The 22,093-nt window shown below is 44.2% G+C and overlaps 1 protein-coding gene across 6 annotated transcripts in view; it reads left to right on the forward strand.

Annotated features, from left to right (window-relative positions):
* raraa (retinoic acid receptor, alpha a) overlaps nt 1–22,093 on the forward strand; it is a 228,466-nt gene that overhangs the window by 79,771 nt on the left and 126,602 nt on the right. For 3 of the 6 annotated variants that reach the window (XM_035748739.2, XM_035748748.2, XM_052489361.1), the window contains exon 2: nt 16,687–17,247. The exons of 1 other annotated variant lie outside the window; for it this stretch is intronic. In XM_035748739.2, the coding sequence (XP_035604632.1) occupies nt 17,079–17,247 (169 nt within the window). In that variant the 5' untranslated portion in view covers nt 16,687–17,078. The remainder of the gene's footprint in view (nt 1–16,686; nt 17,248–22,093) is intronic. 2 more of the 6 variants (XM_035748755.2, XM_035748780.2) reach the window with 1 other exon arrangement.

Below are 22,093 nucleotides of genomic sequence, written 5' to 3' on the forward strand. Positions count from 1 at the left end.
GTTTGCATTTGTATGGTAGTGTTTGTTTGAACTTCGCCTCGAAAAACTGACTGTTACATACTTGTTGGCATCTTTCTTGGTCCAAATGAAACAAGAGCCTTGTATAAGAAGTGTCCTACCACCAGATCTACCACGATAATGCCTACACATGACAAAATCATATGTGCTATTTTCCATTTCAATGCCTTGTTACCTTACGTAACATTCAATACATTGTCACCTCCAGGGTTGGGTAGGTTACTTTATAAATGTAATCCATAACAGTTTCTAGTGAACTGTCCAACATTTGTAATCAGTAACGCAATTTTTGGATTACATAAAACTCAGTAACGTAATCTGATTATTCCATTACTTTTAGATTACTTTCCCATTTAGAGTCATTCGAAGAACACAAAAATGTATGTTACCAATTGAAGGACATCTATTGCAGGATAAATCGACTTTATGGGTTGGTTATGTAGGCTTCTTCTAACCCATCGCTTTCTACTAGAGGTCGACCGATTATGATTTTTCAACGCCAATACCGATACGATTAATCGGACGATTTTTTAAAAATGTATTTTTAATAATAATAATGACAATTACAAAAATACTTAATGAACACTTATTTTAACTTAATATAATACATCAATATATTCAATTTAGCCTCAAGTAAATAATGAAACATGTTCAATTTGGTTTAAATCATGCAAAAACAAAGTGTTGGAGAAGAAAGTAAAAGTGCAATATGTTCCATGTAAAATATGTGCCATGTTAGAAGGCTAACGTTTCAGTTCCTTGCTCAGAACATATGAAAGCTGGTGGTTCCTTTTAACATGAGTCTTCAATATTCCCAGGTAAGAAGTTTGAGGTTGTAGTTATTATAGGAATTATAGGACTATTTCTCTCTATACCATATGTATTTTATTAACCTTTGACTATTAGATGTTCTTTATAGGCACTTTAGTATTGCCAGTGTAACAGTATAGCTTCTGTCCCTCTCCTCGCTCCTCCCTGGGCTCGAACCAGCAACACAACGACAACAGCCACCACATCAAAGCAGCGTTACCCATGCAGAGCAAGGGAAACAACCACCCAAAGGCTCAGAGCGAGTAGCGTGCGCTAACTAGCCAGCCATTTCACTTCGGTTACACCAGCCTCACCTCGGGAGTTGATAGGCTTGAAGTCATAAACAGCTTGACGCACAACAAAGAGCTGCTGGAAAAACGCACGAGAGTGCTGTTTGAATGAATGTTTACGCGCCTGCTTCTGCCTACCACCGCTCAGTCAGATTATATGCAACGCAGGACACTCTAGATAATATCTAGTAATATCATCAACCATGTGTAGTTAACTAGTGATTATGATTGATTGTTTTTTATAAGATAAGTTTAATGCTAGCTAGTAACTTACCTTGGCTTACTGCATTTGCTTAACAGGCAGTCTCCTTGTGGAGTGCAACGAGAGAGAGGCAGGTCGTTATTGCGTTGGACTAGTTAACTGTAAGGTTGCAAGATTGGATACCCCGAGCTGACAAGGTGAAACTGTCGTTCTGCCCCTGAACGAGGCAGTTAACCCACTGTTTCTAGGCCATAATTGAAAATAAGAATGTGTTGACTTGCCAAGTTAAATAAAGGTGTAACTTTTTTTTTTTAAATTGGCAAATCGGCGCCCAAAAACACAGATTTCCGATTGTTACGGCCCTTATTAATCGGCCGTTCTGATTAATCGGTTGACCTCTACTTTCTACTACATAGAACAATACTATTAAAATATTTATTTATATTAATAACCAAAGTCTATCAGAATTCCATTCATTCCAATAAATGTTATACCCCTTGATCTTCAAGAATAGGACTTGGAAATATGGAAGTATAGATTAGCCAAATTGTTTTACATGAGCATAACCCTAAAACAAAGGACTTATTTGCCAGCCCTACTCTGTTGTTTATGATTTTATTGTCATGGAGGACTGATTAGGCTCTAAAAATGAATGCCATATGCTGAATTTGCTATAGGCCTATTGTTAAACATTTTGTTGGTGACACTTTGATATCTTGATAATCCACAGATGAAGCAATAACAAAACGGTCGCCCCACCTCTGTTTTGGTAAAAAGCTGAGGGATGGTCCTGGAGAAATGTAACCACTCAGATTAATAGGCAGAGCTATGGATGCAAGGACAAACCATCCAATGGCAATGACACAACACACATACAGTCTGTGTAAGGGGTATTTGACCAAGAAGGAGAGTGATCGAGTGCTGCATCAGATGACCTGGCCTCCACAATCACCCGACCTCAATCCAATTGAGATTGTTTGGGAGGAGTTGGAACGCAGAGTGAAGGAAAAGCAGCCAACAAGTGTTCAAGACTGTTGGAAAAGCATTCCAGGTGAAGCTGGTTGAGAGAATGCCTAGAGTGTGCAAAGCTGTCAACAAGGCAAATGGTGACTACTTAGAGTCTCAAATATACATATATTTTGATTTGTTTAACACTTTTCTTGGTTACTATGTGATTCGATATGAGTTATTTCATAGTTTGTCTTCACTATTATTCAGCACTGTAGAAAATAGTAAAAATAAAGAAAACCCTTGAATGAGTAGGTGTGTATTAACTTTTGACTGAACTGTGTGTGTGTGTGTGTATAAAGAAAACCCTTGAATGAGTAGGTGTGTATTAACTTTTGACTGAACTGTGTGTGTGTGTGTGTATAAAGAAAACCCTTGAATGAGTAGGTGTGTATTAACTTTTGACTGAACTGTGTGTGTTTATAAAGAAACCCCTTGAATGAGTAGGTGTGTATTAACTTTTGACTGAACTGTGTGTGTGTGTATAAAGAAAACCCTTGAATGAGTAGGTGTGTATTAACTTTTGACTGAACTGTGTGTGTGTGTGTGTGTGTATAAAGAAACCCCTTGAATGAGTAGGTGTGTATTAACTTTTGACTGAACTGTGTGTGTGTGTATAAAGAAAACCCTTGAATGAGTAGGTGTGTATTAACTTTTGACTGGTACTGTGTGTGTGTGTGTGTGTGTGTATAAAGAAAACCGTTGAATGAGTAGGTGTGTATTAACTTTTGACTGGTACTGTGTGTGTGTATAAAGAAAACCCTTGAATGAGTAGGTGTGTATTAACTTTTGACTGGTACTGTGTGTGTGTGTGTGTGTATAAAGAAAACCCTTGAATGAGTAGGTGTGTCCAAACTTTTGACTGGTACTGTGTGTACGTACTGTATGTTGCGGACGTATGTACGTACACACAGTACCAGTCAAAAGTTTGGACACACCTACTCATTCAAGGGTTTTCTTTATTTTATATATATATAATTTATATGTCCAAAAATGGATGTTGCAACTACAGATTGCCCCTTTAAGTCGCAGGCTGTCCACTGGTTTCAAAAACAATGATTGATAGGCAGCTTAAACTTCTTGAATTCAACCATTATTGGGTTCAAATACACATTTAGATTTGTGAACAGCCATCCACAACAACCACAATCCGTACGTCACAAATATCTAAATGAGAGAACAACAGTGTGATTCACATCAATGCGCTATGTAGATAAGAATAATAAGTGATATCCATATCCATAGACTACACTGCTGTCATCCTTACCTCCAAGCGTTTATTCAAGTTGGATAATCTTTGGATGCCGACAGCAGTCGTACCATTGGAAGACCTAGTTTGGACTGTACAAAAGCCCATTCCTGCTCTTGTCCCGCGATCCATCAAACCCATTTTGTGTGAACTCATAGTGGTCTCTGACTTGTGGTCAGACTCGCTCATGTGGAACAAATTTAAACTGGTGCCTTTTTTCAATGCAGATTTGAATGTCATTGAGAAAACAACAGAAGTGTCAAAGATATTTTTTTCCGCAAACCTCCTTTCTGAATTTAAAAGTAATCCTCGGAATTAATCATATAGTTTTTCGAAAGTATCTGTATTCTGATTACAAGATTTTGCTGGGAACGTAACGGATTAGAGTTTCGACTCCATTTTGTTGATCCCTGCCTACAGACAGAAACTAAAACAAGAGGCTCCCACGCTGAGGTCTGTCCAACGCTGGTCCGACCAAGCTGACTCCACACTCCAAGACTGCTTCCATCACGTGGACTGGGATATGTTTCGTATTGCGTCAGTTAACAATATTGACGAATACGCTGATTCGGTGTGCGAGTTCATTAGAACGTGCGTTGAAGATGTCGTTCCCATAGCAACGATTAAAACATTCCCTAACCAGAAACCGTGGATTGATGGCAGCATTCGCGTGAAACTGAAAGCGCGAACCACTGCTTTTAATCAGGGCAAGGTGTCTGGTAACATGACCGAATACAAACAGTGCAGCTATTCCCTCCGCAAGGCTATCAAACAAGCTAAGCGTCAGTACAGAGACAAAGTAGAATCTCAATTCAACGGCTCAGACACAAGAGGCATGTGGCAGGGTCTACAGTCAATCACGGACTTCAGGAAGAAATCCAGCCCCGTCACGGACCAGGATGTCTTGCTCCCAGGCAGACTAAATAACTTTTTTGCCCGCTTCGAGGACAATACAATGCCACTGACACGGCCTGCAACGAAAAAATGCGGTCTCTCCTTCACTGCAGCCGAGGTGAGTAAGACATTTAAACGTGTTAACCCTCGCAAGGCTACAGGCCCAGACGGCATCCCCAGCCACGCCCTCAGAGCATGCGCAGACCAGCTGGCCGGTGTGTTTACGGACATATTCAATCAATCCCTATACCAGTCTGCTATTCCCACATGCTTCAAGAGGGCCACCATTGTTCCTGTTCCCACTCACTTCCGTCATCATGAAGTGCTTTGAGAGACTAGTCAAGGACCATATCACCTCCACCCTACCTGACACCCTAGACCCACTCCAATTTGCTTACCGCCCAAATAGGTCCACAGATGATGCAATCTCAACCACACTGCACACTGCCCTAACCCATCTGGACAAGAGGAATACCTATGTGAGAATGCTGTTCATCGACTACAGCTCGGCATTCAACACCATAATACCCTCCAAGCTCGTCATCAAGCTCGAGACCCTGGGTCTCGACCCCGCCCTGTGCAACTGGGTACTGGACTTCCTGACGGGCCGCCCCCAGGTGGTGAGGGTAGGCAACAGAGACTGCTCTTCTCTGTATCACGGAGGCGCTCCGCACCGCTAAAGCTAACTCTCCTCTGCTCTCATCCTTCTAGACCTATCGGCTGCCTTCGATACTGTGAACCATCAGATCCTCCTCTCCACCCTCTCCGAGTTGGGCATCTCCGGCGCGGCCCACGCTTGGATTGCGTCCTACCTGACAGGTCGCTCCTACCAGGTGGCGTGGCGAGAATCTGTCTCCTCACCACGCGCTCTCACCACTGGTGTCCCCCAGGGCTCTGTTCTAGGCCCTCTCCTATTCTCGCTATACACCAAGTCACTTGGCTCTGTCATAACCTCACATGGTCTCTCCTATCATTGCTATGCAGACGACACACAATTAATCTTCTCCTTTCCCCCTTCTGATGACCAGGCGGCGAATCGCATCTCTGCATGTCTGGCAGACATATCAGTGTGGATGACGGATCACCACCTCAAGCTGAACCTCGGCAAGACGGAGCTGCTCTTCCTCCCAGGGAAGGACTGCCCGTTCCATGATCTCGCCATCACGGTTGACAACTCCATTGTGTTCTCCTCCCAGAGCGCTAAGAACCTTGGCGTGATCCTGGACAACACCCTGTCGTTCTCAACTAACATCAAGGCGGTGGCCCGTTCCTGTAGGTTCATGCTCTACAACATCCGCAGAGTACGACCCTGCCTCACACAGGAACCGGCGCAGGTCATAATCCAGGCACTTGTCATCTCCCGTCTGGATTACTGCAACTCTCTGTTGGCTGGGCTCCCTGCCTGTGCCATTAAACCCCTACAACTCATCCAGAACGCCGCATCCCGTCTGGTGTTCAACCTTCCCAAGTTCTCTCACGTCACCCCGCTCCTCCGCTCTCTCCACTGGCTTCCAGTTGAAGCTCGCATCCGCTACAAGACCATGGTGCTTGCCTACGGAGCTGTGAGGGGAACGGCACCTCAGTACCTCCAGGCTCTGATCAGGCCCTACACCCAAACAAGGGCACTGCGTTCATCCACCTCTGGCCTGCTCGCCTCCCTACCACTGAGGAAGTACAGTTCCCGCTCAGCCCAGTCAAAACTGTTCGCTGCTCTGGCCCCCCAATGGTGGAACAAACTCCCTCACGATGCCAGGACAGCGGAGTCAATCACCACCTTCCGGAGACACCTGAAACCCCACCTCTTTAAGGAATACCTAGGATAGGATAAGTAATCCTTCTCACCCCCCTTTAAGATTTAGATGCACTATTGTAAAGTGACTGTTCTACTGGATGTCATAAGGTGAATGCACCAATTTGTAAGTCGCTCTGGATAAGAGCGTCTGCTAAATGACTTAAATGTAAAACAACATCTCCTCCCCGCTGATCCTCAACACTGGGGCCCCACAAGGGTGCGTTCTGAGCCCTCTCCTGTACTCCTTGTTCACCCACGACTGCGTGGCCACGCACGCCTCCAACTCAATCATCAAGTTTGCGGACGACACAACATTGGTAGGCTTGATTACCAACCGACGAGGCGGCCTACAGGGAGGAGGTGAGGGCCCTCGGAGTGTGGTGTCAGGAAAATAACCTCACACTCAACGTCAACAAAACTAAGGAGATGATTGTGGACTTCAGGAAACAGCAGAGGGAACACCTCCCTATCCACATCGATGGAACAGTAGTGGAGAGGGTAGCAAGTTTTAAGTTCCTCGGCATACACATCACAGACAAACTGAATTGGTCCACTCACACAGACAGCATCGTGAAGTGTCAACCTCAGGAGGCTGAAGAAATTCGGCTTGTCACCAAAAGCACTCACAAACTTCTACAGATGCACAATCAAGAGCATCCTGGCGGGCTGTATCACCGCCTGGTACGGCAACTGCTCCGCCCTCAACCGTAAGGCTCTCCAGAGGGTAGTGAGGTCTGCACAACGCATCACCGGGGGCAAACTACCTGCCCTCCAGGACACGTACACCACCCGATGTTACAGGAAGGCCATAAAGATCATCAAGGACAACAACCACCCGAGCCACTGCCTGTTCACCCCGCTATCATCCAGAAGGCGAGGTCAGTACAGGTGCATCAAAGCTGGGACCGAGAGACTGAAAAACAGCTTCTATCTCAAGGCCATCAGACTGTTAAACAGCCACCACTAACATTGAGTGGCTGCTGCCAACACACTGACACTGACTCAACTCCAGCCACTTTAATAATGGGAATTGATGGGAAATGATGTAAATATATCACTAGCCACTTTAAACAATGCTACCTTATATAATGTTACTTACCCTACATTATTCATCTCATATGCATACGTATATACTGTACTCTATATCATCGACTGCATCCTTATGTAATACATGTATCACTAGCCACTTTAACTATGCCACTTTGTTTACATACTCATCTCATATGTATATACTGTACTCGATACCATCTACTGTATCTTGCCTATGCTGCTCTGTACCATCACTCATTCATATATCCTTATGTACATATTCTTTATCCCCTTACACTGTGTATAAGACAGTAGTTTTGGAATTGTTAGTTAGATTACTTGTTGGTTATTACTGCATTGTCGGAACTAGAAGCACAAGCATTTCGCTACACTCGCATTAACATTTGCTAACCATGTGTATGTGACAAATAAAATTAGATTTGATTTACCCTTTTATGGTAATCCCTTACATGTAATGTATTACATGTAATCTGTTATTCCCCAACCCTGGTCGCCTTTAAGTGAACTGTGGACCAATCTCTCTCCCAGGTTTCCACGTATCGACAGACAGAGAATGTAACGGAGATCTCTTGAATACAGTGAGAGCAGCTAGATGTGAGAAATACGTATTTCTGTACAAGGGGTCAGTTGTAAGGTCGTTTAGTTTATGGCTTAAAATGGCCGGCTTAGGTGACGTAAGCTCCAGATGGCTTGGTGATAGAATACATAGCAATTGACCCATTTTCAGCCTCCAACCTTTCCTCTGATCTCGGTCGGCACGTTGTGGATACACAACCTATAGCTAAGCTACCATATCTAAATATGCAGCGAGCATGCATTTCCATGATTATGCTGTGTTTTAAGCCTGGTTAGATGATTTACTCTGATGTTTTGACATGTGAAACAGACCAATATGGAACTGTACCTCAGCTATTATGTAGCCTATGTCCTCTCAATATGGCTCTAAACAGTAAAACAGGTGGGTAGTACAAGTGAGGTTTTAAAAGTGAAATAAAACAGCTCCCTTGGGTTTTTAAAGCTCTTTCGTTATTGCAATACGCCCCTCGTGCAGAGCCCTCTGCTTTTAAGTGTGGGTGGGTGGTAGGTATCCGGCTTCCCAGGGATATGACAGGGAGAGCACTTTGTAGAGCCCATAAAGCCATGCTCTCAGCCTGATGAAGAGACAGACACAAACCAGGGGCACTGCACCATATAAACCATGTCTGGGAGATGGACTTAAACAAATGTGTGCTACATTTATTTTATTTATTTATTTAACCACGTAGGCCAGTTGAGAACAAGTTCTCATTTACAACTGCGACCTGGCCAACTTAGTTTTACTTGCATTTAAAAGCAGTTGAAGGCCTCAAAGGAGTGTTGTATGGCATTGAAGCTCATTTGGAGGTTTGTTAGCACAGTGACCAAAGAAGGGCCAGTTGTATACAGAATGGTGTCGTCTGTGTTGAGGTGGATCAGAGAATCACCAGCAGCAAGAGCAACATCATTGATATATACAGAGAAGAGTCGGCCCGAGAATTGAACCCTGTGTCATCCCCATAGAGACTACCAGAGGTCCGGACAACAGACCCTCCGATTTGACACACTGAACGCTATCTGAGAAGTAGTTGTTGAACCAGGTGAGAAACCAAGGCTATTGTGTCTGCCGATGAGAATGCTGTGATTGACAGAGTCGAAAGCCTTGGCCAGGTCGATGAAGACGGCTGCACAGTACTGTCTTTTATCGATGGCGGTTATGATATCGTTTAGGACCTTGAGCGTTGCTGAGGTGCACCCATGACCAGCTCGGAAACCAGATTGCATAAAGGAGAAGGTACGGTGGGATTCGTTTGATGGATGGATATAGGTCTGTAACAGTTTGGGTCTAGAGTGTCTCCCCTTTGAAGAGAGGGAAGACCGCGGCAGCTTTCCAATCTTCAGGCATCTCAGACGATACGAAAGAGAGGTTGCATAGGCTCGTAATAGGGTTTGCAACAATTTCAGCGGATCATTTTAGAAAGAGAGTGTCCAGATTGTCTAGCCCAGCTGATTTGTAGGGATCCAGATTTTGTAGCACTTTCAGAACATCAGTTGTATGGATTTGGGTGAAGGAGAAGCGGGAGGGGGGGCTTGGGCAAGTTGCTGCAGGGGGTGCTGAGATGTTGGCCGGGGTAGGGGTAGCCAGGTGGAAAGCATGGTCAGCCGTAGAAAAATGCTTATTGAAGTTATCGATTATCGTAGATTTATTGGTGGTGACAGTGTTACCTATCCTCAGTGCAGTGGGCAGCTGGGAGGAGGTGCTCTTATTCTCCATGGACTTCAGTGTCCCAAATCTTTTTGGAATTAGTGCTACAGGATGCACATTTCTGTTTGTTTGAAAATGCAAGCCTTATCTTTCCTAACTGACTGAGTATATTGGTTCCTGACTTCCATGAAAGTTGCATATCGCAGGGGTTATTCGATATTCTTCATCAGATGACACTCCCGGGGCAACATGTTACACAATACATGTATGTTTTGTTCGATCAAGTTCATATTTATATCCAAAAACATCATGTGAATTTGCACAGAGCCACATCAAATACTCATAAACATTAATAAAAGATACAAGTGTTGTTCACAGATTTAAAGATATACTTCTCCTTATTGCAACCGCTGTGTCAGATTTAAAAAAAAAACTTGATGGAAAAGGCAAACCATACAATAATCTGAGTACGGCGCTCAGACGACATACACAACACAAAAATATATCCGCCATGTTGGAGTCAACATAAGTCAGAAATAGCATTCTAAATATTCACTTACCTTTGATGATCTTCGTCAGAATGCACTCCCAGGAATCCCAGTTCCACAATAAATGTTTGATTTGTTCCATAAAGTCCATCATTTATGTCCAAATTCCTGCTTTTATTAGGGCGTTTAGAAAACAAATCGAAACTCACGGAGGCGTGGGCAAGTCCAGCGGAAATGTCGGACGAAAATTCCCCAAAAATTATATTACTGGTCGTAGAAATAAATCAAACGATGTATAGAATCAATCTTTAGGATGTTTTTATCATAAATGTTCAATAATGTCCCAACCGGAGAATTCATTTGTCAGTAGAAAAGCAATGGAACGAGAGGTAACTTTCTCATGACCGCACGTCACGAGACTGAGGCTGCTGGCAGACCTCTGACTCATTCCCCTCTCATTCAGCCCCCCTTCAGAGTAGAAGCCTGAAACAATGTTCTAAAGACTGTTGACATCTAGTGGAAGCCTTAGGAAGTGCAAGATGACCCATATCCCACTGTATATTCAATAGGGGCTGAGTTGAAAACCTACAAAACCTACAAATTTCCCACTTCCTGGTTGGATTTTTTTCTCAGGTTTTTGCCTGCCATATGAGTTCTGTTAAACTCACAGACATCATTCAAACAGTTTTAGAAACTTCAGAGTGTTTTCTATCCAATAATACTAATACTATGCATATAATAGCATATGGGACTGAGTAGGAGGCAGTTTACTCTGGGCATGCTTTTCATCCAAACGTGAAAATGCTGCCCCCTATCCATAAGAAGTTTTAACATTCATGAAACCAAGGCTTTTACTGTTACAGAAGTCAACAAATGAGAGCACCTGGGGAATGGGAGTGGAGCTAGGGGCTGCAGGGCCTGGGTTAACTTCTACATCACCAGAGGAACAGAGGAGGAGTAGGATGAGGGTACGTCTAAAGGAGCAGATTTCTGGGCGTGGAAGAATAGATTCAAGGCATAATGTACAGACAAGGGTATGATGTGAATACAGTGGAGGTAAACCTAGGCATTGAGTGATGATGAGAGTGGTTTTGTCTCTGGAGGCACCATTTAAGCCAGGTGAGGTCAGCGCATGTGTGGAGGGTGGAACAAAAGGGCTAGCTGAGGCGTATTGAGCAGGGCTGGAGGCTTTACAGTGAAATAAGACAATAATCACTAACCAAAACAGCAATAGACAAGGCATATTGACATTAGGGAGAGGCATGTGTAGCCGAGTGATCATACATGACAAAAAGTATGTGGATACCTGCTCATCGAACATCTCATTCCAAAATCATGGGCATTTACATGGAGTTGGTCCCCCCATTACTGCTATAACAGCCTCCACTCTTCTGGGAGGCTCCCCACTAGATGTTGGAACATTTCTGCAGGGACTTGCTGCGGGGCACTGATGTTGGGCGATTAGGCCTGGCTCACAGTCGCCATTCCAATTCATCCCGAAGGTGTTCAATGAGGTTGAGGTCAAGGCTCTGTGCAGGGCAGTCAAGTTCTTCCACACCAATCTCAGCAAACCATTGCTGTATGGACCTCGCTTTTTGCACGATGGCATTGTCATGCTGAAACTGGAAATGGCCTTCCCCAAACTGTTGCCACAAAGTTGGAAGCACATAATATTCTAGAATATCATTGTATGCTGTAGCGTTAAGATTTCCCTTCACTGGAACTGTGGGGCTTAGTCCGAACCATGAAAACAGGCTCAGATCATTTTCCCTCCCCCACCAAACTTTACAGTTGGCACTATGCATTCTGGCAGGTAGTGTTTTCCTGGCATCCACCAAACCCAGATTAGTCCGTTGTACTGCTAGATGGTGAAGTGTGATTCATCACTCCAGGGAACACGTTTCCACTGCTCCAGAGTCTAATGGAGGCGAGCTTTACACCATAGAAACCCATTTCATGAAGCTCCCACGAACAGTTCTTGTGCTAACGTTGCTTCCAGAGGCAGTTTGGAACTCAGTAGTGGGTGTTGCAACCGAGGACAGACGATTTTTATGTGCTACGCGCTTTAGCACTCGGCGGTCCCGTTCTATGAGCTTGTGTGGCCTACCACTTTGCAGCTGAGCCGTTATTGCTCCTAGACGTTTACATTTCACAATAACAGCCCTTACAGTTGACTGGGGCAGCTCTAGCAGGGAAGATAATAGAACAACTCATTTGTTGGAAAGATGGCATCCTATGATTGTGCCACGTTGAAAGTCACTGAGCTTTTCAGTAAGGCCATTCTACTGACAGTGTTTGTCTATGGAGATTGCATGTTTGTGTGCTCGATTTTATAACCCTGTCAGCAACGGGTGTGGCCGAAATAGCCGAATCCACTCATTTGAAGGGGTGTCCATGTACTTTTGTTTATATAGTAGAAATCCACACGCAACCCCACTTTTATACAAAAAGTCAGGCTTCGCTGAATAGACCTACAGGTGTGATTGAAGAATGAAGCAGGTGTTAAACATGGGCTTTGCTACACTGAAAGCAGCAGTTGACGACTTAATTGTCTACACTTCAATAAAATCGGTATCCCTATTTCGATATCTTTAGTAATACCAGTATTATGACATTAGCTTTTATAACCTTCAATCTGTCTTTTTTTTCTTTCTTTGACCAGAATGAGTCTCTCTCTCCCACCTATTGTTCCTGCAGTGAGGTTTCAACATCTTCATCGAATGTTTTCATAATTTATCTGCAGATAATTGCCAAAAAACAGTAGTAGCCTACCAGAATGGAAATTAGAGCGCCAAATGTACCGTCGTCAACCAAATAACATTGAATAGCCTATGCAACCCGACTCCGTGGCTGGCTATATAGGCAGATGAAACAAGCGAAAGCATTGAATGTGGCACAAACAACGTATCAAATGGATTTCAACTCATCGTTACCACCTTCCTTACATGAGACATGTAGATTCACTCACAGGAGACTATAAAGAAGCATCATGCGCTACCTCCTCCGCAGCCAACCACAGCACACACAAATAACACAGGTAGCGAGAGGCGGAACAGACTGACAAACCAGCAGTGCTTCCCTGTCATCGCTTGCTTTGTGACTGACAGGCGCCTATCTTATCGATAGAAGACGCATATCTTCATTCAAGAGGGAGAAGGCTATATTGACTTTTCTGACACACGTCTCACCAAGGAGGATGGAGGTGTGGGGTTTGGTGGAAAGGATTGCTCAAGGAAGCATTATACACATGAATCACGCATGTCAATGAGACATTTTATTTCAACAGATTCTTCCCCCTTGCATGATTCATGTGTATAATGCTGAGAGGGAGTAAGGTGGTTGTGTGAACCCGTTAAGGTTCCTCAGACCGTTGCTCCGTGTGTAACACACCGGACTCATGACAGGGTCATTAGGGTCAAAATATGTCATAGAAATGTCATCAAACTTTTTCCCAGATTTATACAGAGGCCTCCTGTAGCTAGACACGTTCCAGTTACCTGGCTGTAGCTAGACATGTTCCAGTTACCTGGCTGTAGCTAGACATGTTCCAGTTACCTGGCTGTAGCTAGACATGATCCAGTTACCTGGCTGTAGCTTGACATGTTCCAGTTACCTGGCTGTTGCTAGACATGTTCCAGTTACCTGGCTGTAGCTTGACATGTTCCAGTTACCTGGCTGTAGCTAGACATGTTCCAGTTACCTGGCTGTAGCTTGACATGTTCCAGTTACCTGGCTGTAGCTTGACATGTTCCAGTTACCTGGCTGTAGCTTGACATGTTCCAGTTACCTGGCTGTAGCTAGACATGTTCCAGTTACCTGGCTGTAGCTAGACATGTTCCAGTTACCTGGCTGTAGCTTGACATGTTCCAGTTACCTGGCTGTAGCTAGACATGTTCCAGTTACCTGGCTGTTGCTAGACATGTTCCAGTTACCTGGCTGTAGCTAGACATGTTCCAGTTATCTGGCTGTAGCTTGACATGTTCCAGTTACCTGGCTGTAGCTAGACATGTTCCAGTTACCTGGCTGGCTGTAGCTAGACATGTTCCAGTTACCTGGCTGTAGCTAGACATGTTCCAGTTACCTGGCTGTAGCTAGACATGTTCCAGTTACCTGGCTGTAGCTAGAGACGAGAGTTGTCTGAGTAATGGACTAGAATAGGTAGTCTTACAGTATATTGTGTTTGTCTAATGTTGGTAAAACAATGGGTTTTCTTGCATGACATTCTGACATTACATGGTGTAGAGAGACTCAGTTTAATATAATGTGTGTGTGTGTGTGTGTGTGTGTGTGTGTGTGTGTGTGTGTGTGTGTGTGTGTGTGTGTGTGTGTGTGTGTGTGTGTGTGTGTGTGTGTGTGTGCGTGTGCGCGTGCGCGTGTTGTTCAAACCTGCTGTATGGTTTTGATGTGTGTGTGTTTTCACGTGTATCAGTGTCTCTTCCAATCTAATTTTATTGGTCATATACACGTGTTTAGCAGATGTTATTGCGGATGTAGCGAAATGCTTGTGTTTATCGCTCCAACGGTGCAGTAATATCTAACAATTCCACAACAATACACACAAATCCGAAGTTAAGGAATGGAATTAAGTATATCTAAATATATCGACGAGCAATGTCAGAGCGGCATAGACTAAAGATACAGTAGAATAGCATAAAATACGGTATATAAATATGAGATTAGTAATGCAAGATATGTGAACATTATTAAAGTGACCAGTGTTCCATTTATTAAAGTGGCCAGTGATTTCAAGTCTATGTATGTAGGCAGCAGCCTCTAATGTGCTAGTGATGGCTATTTATCAGTCTGATGGCTGTTAGAAGCTGTTTTTCAGCTTCTCGGTCCCAGCTTTGATACACCTGTACTGACCTCGCCTTCTGGATGAAAGTGGGGTGAACAGTTGTTGTCCTTGATTATCCTTTTGTCCTTCCTGTGACATCGGGTGTCATGGAGGGCAGGTAGCATGCCCCCGGTGATGCGTTGGGCAGACCGCACCACCCTCTGGTGAGCCCTGCGGTTGCGGGCGGTGCAGTTGTCGTACCAGGTGGTGATGTAAAAGCTTGTGAGAGTTTTGCGTACGAAGACAAATTTCTTCAGCTTCCTGAGGTTGAAGAGGTGCCGTTGTGCCTTCGCCACACTGTATGTGGGGCTGGACCATTTCAGTTTGTCAGTGATGTGTACGCCGAGGAACGCTTTCCACCTTCTCCACTCCAACCGTCGATGTGGATAGCGGCGTGCTCCCTCTGTTGTTCCCTGAAGTCCACAATCATCTCCATTGTTTTGTTGATGTTGAGTTAGAGGTTGTTTTCCTGGCACCACACTCCCAGGGCCCTCACCTCCTCCCTGTAGGCTGTCTTTGTCATTGTTGGTAATCAAGCCTACTACTGTTGTGTCGTCTGCAAACTTGATGATTGAGTTGGAGGCGTGCGTGGCCACGCAGTCATGGGTGACCAGGGAGTACAGGAGGGGCCCCAGTGTTGAGGATCAGTGAAGTGGAGGTGTTGTTTCCTACCTTCACCTCCTGGGAGCAGCCCGTCAGGAAGTCCAGGACCTAGTTGCACAGGGCGGTGTTCAGAACCAGGGCCTCAAGCTTAATTATGAGCTTGGAGGGTACTATGGTGTTGAATGCTGCGCTATAGTCAAACAGTATTCTTACATAGGTATTCCTCTTGTGCAGATGGGATAGGGCAGTGTGCAGTGCGATGGCAATTGCATCATCTGTGGATCTATTGGGTAGGTAAGCAAATTGAAGTGGGTCTGAAGTGGGTCTCAAAGCACTTCATGATGACAGAAGTGAGTGCTACGGGGCGGTAGTCATTTAGTTCATTTACCTTTGATTTCTTGGGTACAAGAACAATGGTAGCCATCTTGAAGCATGTGGGGACAGCGGACTGGGATAGGGATTGATTGAATATGTCCGTAAACACTCCAGCCAGCTGGTCTGTGCATGCTCTGAGGACGTTGCTAGGGATGCCGTCTGGGCCGGCAGCCTTGTGATGGTTAACAGTCTTAAATGTCTTACTCACGTCGGCTACGGAGAAGGAGAGCCCACAGTCCTTGATAGCGGGCCAAGGACTAACACACCTTGGACTGTGAGTACACACTGACACAAAAACCTCCCATGTGTTTAATATAACTGGGCTTTAGGAAAGACCTCGGGGACTAACAACAGTCATAATTAGCAACGTTTTCTTTTGATTCATGTTCATTTATTTCTCGGACATTTCCCCAGGGTTTTCACTCCAGCCTTGATAATGAGTGTGTGTATTGGTAGAGCTATCACATACCCACACATTCTGTTCATGGCTTTTAATGCTCCATAAGATAATTAAGCTGAAATGGTTGTTTTTGTACCATTTCAGATGAGACATTTCCAGTAATTAGCTTCACGGAGATGCATTTCTTTCCCCATGCTTTTAAATAAAGAGGGGAAATATGTTGGCATCTTAAAATAATGAACTCTTTCTCTCTCTCCCTCTCTTTCTGTCTTTCTCTCTGTCTGTCTGTGTGTCTCATCTGTCTGTCTCTCTCTCTCTGTGTCTCTGTCTCTCTGTGTCTCACTTGTGAGGGATGAAATGTAATGTTTTTGAAACTTATTTTTGTTATGTATGACATTGTCCCAAAGTGTTTTTTAAATTCTAAATTATCTCACTCTCTTTCTCTCTAGGTGAAGATTGAGGGCCACTAAAAGAGACACTGAACGGTTGGGGGTATACCAGAGCTGACTCTTGCATAGGCACCATGTCTCTACACATTCCCCATCTCTGGAACCGACTCCACAGTGGAAGACTCATTATAAAATCCTTGTGAATCTTCCTAACCACTATCCTGTACCTCCCCTCTCAATCAGTCGGTAACAGGCGGCCATTTTGGGATTTCCACAACTGTAGTTTCCTAATTGAGGGCATTTCTCCAAAGTCACCACGCCACTGGAATACCCCACACGTCCATCACCTGTATGGGCACTAGAACCACTCCGTAAGCCACACTGACTCCGTTCTGTATTGCCACAATATCGTTATTTTGGTGTCGTCATCGGTGGAGGTGGATTGAGCCAAAATGGCTGGGAAGAGCAACCCGATCCCGGGCCCTCACCTCAACGGCTTCCCCATGCCCCACTACTCATACTTCTTCCCCCACATGCTGGGGGGGCTCTCGCCCCCCGCCCTGCCCGGCTTGTCCCTCAGTGGCTACAGCACGCCATCGCCAGCCAGTAAGTACCCCTACTGTACGTCCTTTAAACCTTCTCTCTGCTGTTTCATTGGACTGTGTGGTGTATTGTTAGTGCTCACTAAAGCACATGTGTTTTGGCTGCATTGTTGACTGGTTTACCTCAGAATATTAGCCTATTTCTGGAATAGCCAACTCCTTTGTTGCTGCCATGAAACAGGCTGACACTCAAGGTATCATTGCCTGTTGCAGTATTTTGAGTCTGAGCATTTAGTTCCAAACAGCCTACCACTATAGTTATTGTAGAGACTGCGTTTGAAAGGTCTTGTATAAATGAACAGAGTTTTGCATTGTGTGGCTCTGAGCTGTTCTGCTCCTCAGAAAAGTGGGTCTATATTAGCAGATAAAATGTCTCTGTGTTGCTGTGCTGATGGCGGGAATGGAATGCTATAGTGGCGGTGTTACCGGCCTCCTGCAGTTGTTGGCATATTTGCCTCAACAATTTAGCTTAGCTATTTATTGATTAACGGAAGGTTGGATGTTGGAGAGAGCTTTCATCTTGTCCTGGTTAGATCATGCCCATCTGATATACTGTCTGTGTGATGGTAAACCGAGCATAACACACACACACTGAATACTGCCTAGATCAAATGGGACAGGAGGGCAAGGTAATCAACCTGACATCTCAAAATGGACACACCTCTAAAGCGGATCTTATCTAGCCTATGTAAAATGACTACAGGTTGCTATAGGATACGTAGTCTCCAATCTCCGGCCAGCCAGGTGGTTTGGGGTCAGTGTATTGACTTTCCATCTGGGCGTATTAGCATGGTGTTCATTGGGATTAGCATGGTGTTCATTGGGATTAGCATGGTGTTCATTGGGATTAGCATGGTGTTCATAGGGATTAGCATGGTGTTCATAGGGATTAGCATGGTGTTCATTGGGATTAGCATAGTGTTCATTGGTAAAAGCATGGTGTTCTTTGGGATTAGCATGGTGTTCATTGGGAAAAGCATGGTGTTCATTGGGAAAAACATGGTGTTCATTGGGATTAGCATGGTGTTCATTGGGAATAGCATGGTGTTCATTGGGAATAGCAACAGGAGGAGCTGTGAAAAGCAGTCAGTTGTATCCACTTCCCCATTATTTCTAATTTGAGTTGTGTCTGTATCAATTTGAATAAGGAACATTCTGATGGTAGTGGTACATTGCATAGTGTGTGGGTGTGGGGGGGCACTGCATTGCTGTCTGTGGTGTGTGTGTCTTGTCGGGACACGCTCCCAGTGTTTGGCGAGAGGGCGGCAGGGTTCCTTCCCTTTTGCAGGACAAACATTTCCTGTCAGTAAACACTGGGGAGCTAGCCAGGGACACTGACCACCTCTTCCTACTCACTCAGTCACTCAGTCACTAGGAAGAGTAGCTTCTGCTAAAGCTAATGGGGATCAAAATAAACACACTAATGCTACGAGACAGCGAAGCAGTGTACACGCACTCACACACGAACACTCATTGACGTAATAGTTTGATTTTCCTCCTTGCGTGATTTATGTTTGTAATGCTTACTTGAGTAATCCTTTTTACCAAATGCCACATATCCTTCCTCTGTTGGTGAGAGGGAGAGACGTGGTTGTGCGTACGCGTTGTCAAGGTTTCTCCATCTGTGTTAACACCCCTGACTCATAGCGGAGTAATTACGGTCAAAATATGATGTCATAAACATTTCATAAAACTGTGTCCATGAATTATACAGAGGCCTCCTGTAGCTAGACATGTCCCTGTGTAGCTGGATGTAGCTAGACATGTTCCTGTGTAGCTGGCTGTAGCTAGACATGTTCTTGTGTACCTGGCTGTAGCTAGACTTGTTCCTGTGTACCTGGCTGTAGCTAGACATGTTCCTGTGTAGCTGGCTGTAGCTAGACATGTTCCTGTGTAGCTGGCTGTAGCTAGACATGTTCCTGTGTAGCTGGCTGTAGCTAGACATGTTCCTGTGTAGCTGGCTGTAGCTAGACATGTTCCTGTGTAGCTGGCTGTAGCTAGACATGTTCCTGTGTAGCTGGCTGTAGCTAGACATGTTCATGTGTACCTGGCTGTAGCTAGACATGTTCCTGTGTACCTGGCTGTATCTAGACATGTTCCTGTGCACCTGGCTGTAGCTAGACATGTTCCTGTGCACCTGGCTGTAGCTAGACTTGTTCCTGTGTACCTGGCTGTAGCTAGACATGTTCCTGTGTAGCTGGCTGTAGCTAGACATGTTCCTGTGTAGCTGGCTGTAGCTAGACATGTTCCTGTGTAGCTGGCTGTAGCTAGACATGTTCCTGTGTAGCTGGCTGTAGCTAGACATGTTCCTGTGTAGCTGGCTGTAGCTAGACATGTTCATGTGTACCTGGCTGTAGCTAGACATGTTCCTGTGTACCTGGCTGTATCTAGACATGTTCCTGTGCACCTGGCTGTAGCTAGACATGTTCCTGTGTACCTGGCTGTAGCTAGACATGTTCCTGTGTACCTGACTGTAGCTAGACATGTTCCTGTGTAGCTGGCTGTAGCTAGAGAGAAACACACACACACACAAGGAATGGGCTGGAATATATAGTGTGTTGTATTTTGTTGGTAAAACAATTGCTATTCTGAAATTACATTGTATGTGTGTTTTGCATTCATTTTTTCATTTTTTTTATTCGCCTATGTTTTTAGTTTAGACCCTGTTATAATACAAGTTACATTTCCACTTTCAAATGGATCCACAAATATGGTTGGAGGTCCATGTAACGGATGTGAAACGGCTAGCTTAGTTAGTGGTGCGCGCTAAATAGCGTTTCAATTGGTGACGTCACTTGCTCTGAGACCTTGAAGTAGTAGTTCCCCTTGCTCTGCAAGGGCCGCGGCTTTTGTGGAGCGATGGGTAACGATGCTTCGAGGGTGACTGTTATTGATGTGTGCAGAGGGTCCCTGGTTCGCGCCCGGGTATGGGCGAGGGGACGGTCTAAATTTCTACTGTTACATCCACACATCAGAAAAAGTTTACTTGAATGGGAATATCTTCTGTATTAAATGTGAATCCTCCATAGGAAACCTTTTGAACTCATAGAAATGTAGATAATAGAATAGACATGACCATTTAAGTTGACGGTGGGTGGCTTGGCGGCCATCTGTGTGGTAGTAAAGTTGAAATTTCAATAAAAAAAAAAATCTATGGTGTTCCAGCTAAATTGATGTGGTCTGAAGGAATAGATCCTTTCTAGGATTTAAAATGACACCCACTCTGTATTCAAGAGCATGTTGTGCCCGCAGTCGGGTGAGACAACACAAAGACCTGAGATGACGTAAAGTAGGGTGTAAACTACAACATATGTGATTATGAAAAAAAAGAGCTTATGCATTTTTAAATTATGTAAACTGTTATAAAAACCAACATTTTTTTAAATTAAGTTGTTTCACAACCCTGTTTGTACGCTTTTAAATGATATCAAACTCAACTGTTTATCTTTTCCAGTGATGAAGACTGATGGCTCTCATGGTATGGTGGGGTATGCAACAAGGGTCAACTTTCGCACCTTTTGTCTCCTGAACATTTTTGCATTCTGGTCCAAAAAGTCCATTTCTGAACACTTTTTCCACAGGCAAACATGTATAAAAAGTTGTATTTAAATCAAAAGGGATGCTGTCAAAAATGTATCAAATTGAAATGGATTTACCCTTTTGGTTTCGCGTTCATTGATGTCTCTGTGACTTTCCCCAGGGTTTTCACTCTGCCTAGATAATGAGTATTATTTTATTTTGATTAGTAGAACTATCATACCCACGCATGCTGTCCATTTGCTTTTAAAGGGCAGTTCCACCAGAATGAACATTTGGGATGTTATTATGGACTGTTTCATGAAGTCCTACACATTTTCAGTCTCATTTTGACTGTTTTGTCCCGGACAAAATGGGAGAGTGCTGCTCTATGACATAGATGAGTAGGTTCCCTGCCACGATGTCATTTCAAGCGACTTATATAACGTGTCTGTAGTTTTCTGATCATATATGAACTCCCTGGTATATATTGCTCTTCTTTTCTCCTAATAACACCTGTAAATATTTTAAATACAGACTCAAAAACCTATAGAATTACATTTATAGTCAGTTTACGCCAATATTTTTCTGTTGTTCAAGGCTCAAACTCCCATGATTCCAGCAAAACCACTCACACCACCAGAGACGATAGAGAAAGCGAGACATTTCATAGGCTTCCCTTTTCTGGTTCATATCCAGTCAATGAACTAAGCAGACCAGACCCAGCTGCTATGTCATTGAGAACCACCCCTTAAGCAGACCAGAACTGTGACAGTTTGGGCTATATACCGTCCTTGTGCCATACCAGGGTATGCAGCACATGAACAGAGAGCCCCAACAAGGTAAAAATCTGTCGATCTGCGCAAGCCAGTTAACCTACTGTTCACTAGGGCCGAAGACGTGGATGTCGATTATGGCAGCCCCCCGCGTCTCTGATGCAAAGGGGTTGGATGCAAAGGGGTTGGATTAAATGCGGAAGACTTTTAGTTGATTTTAGTTGAATGCATTCAGTTGTACAACTGACTAGGTATCCCCCTTTCCCTTTCACCTCTTCTCTTTCCATTTACCCATTATCACCACCACTCTCTCTCTTTCTTACCATCACTTTCTTTCCCTGACACACACATGCATACACACACACAACCACTCTCACGAAACACAGTTAATCCCCGGCCACTCAATTCACATTACAACCTAAAAAAATAGGGAAAGAAAGAGAAAGTTTGTTTGGAGCTTTAGAATATGGGGATTTACAGAATGTCAGATTGTTGGAGGAAATCCAATCCTTTTTGGGGGTTTATGGATTTCAAAGCTGCAGGGTACTAAATGTAGGCTGCAACAAACTGGAA

This window comes from Oncorhynchus keta, chromosome 3 (assembly GCF_023373465.1).
Source record: "Oncorhynchus keta strain PuntledgeMale-10-30-2019 chromosome 3, Oket_V2, whole genome shotgun sequence".
NCBI classification, from domain to species: domain Eukaryota; kingdom Metazoa; phylum Chordata; class Actinopteri; order Salmoniformes; family Salmonidae; genus Oncorhynchus; species Oncorhynchus keta.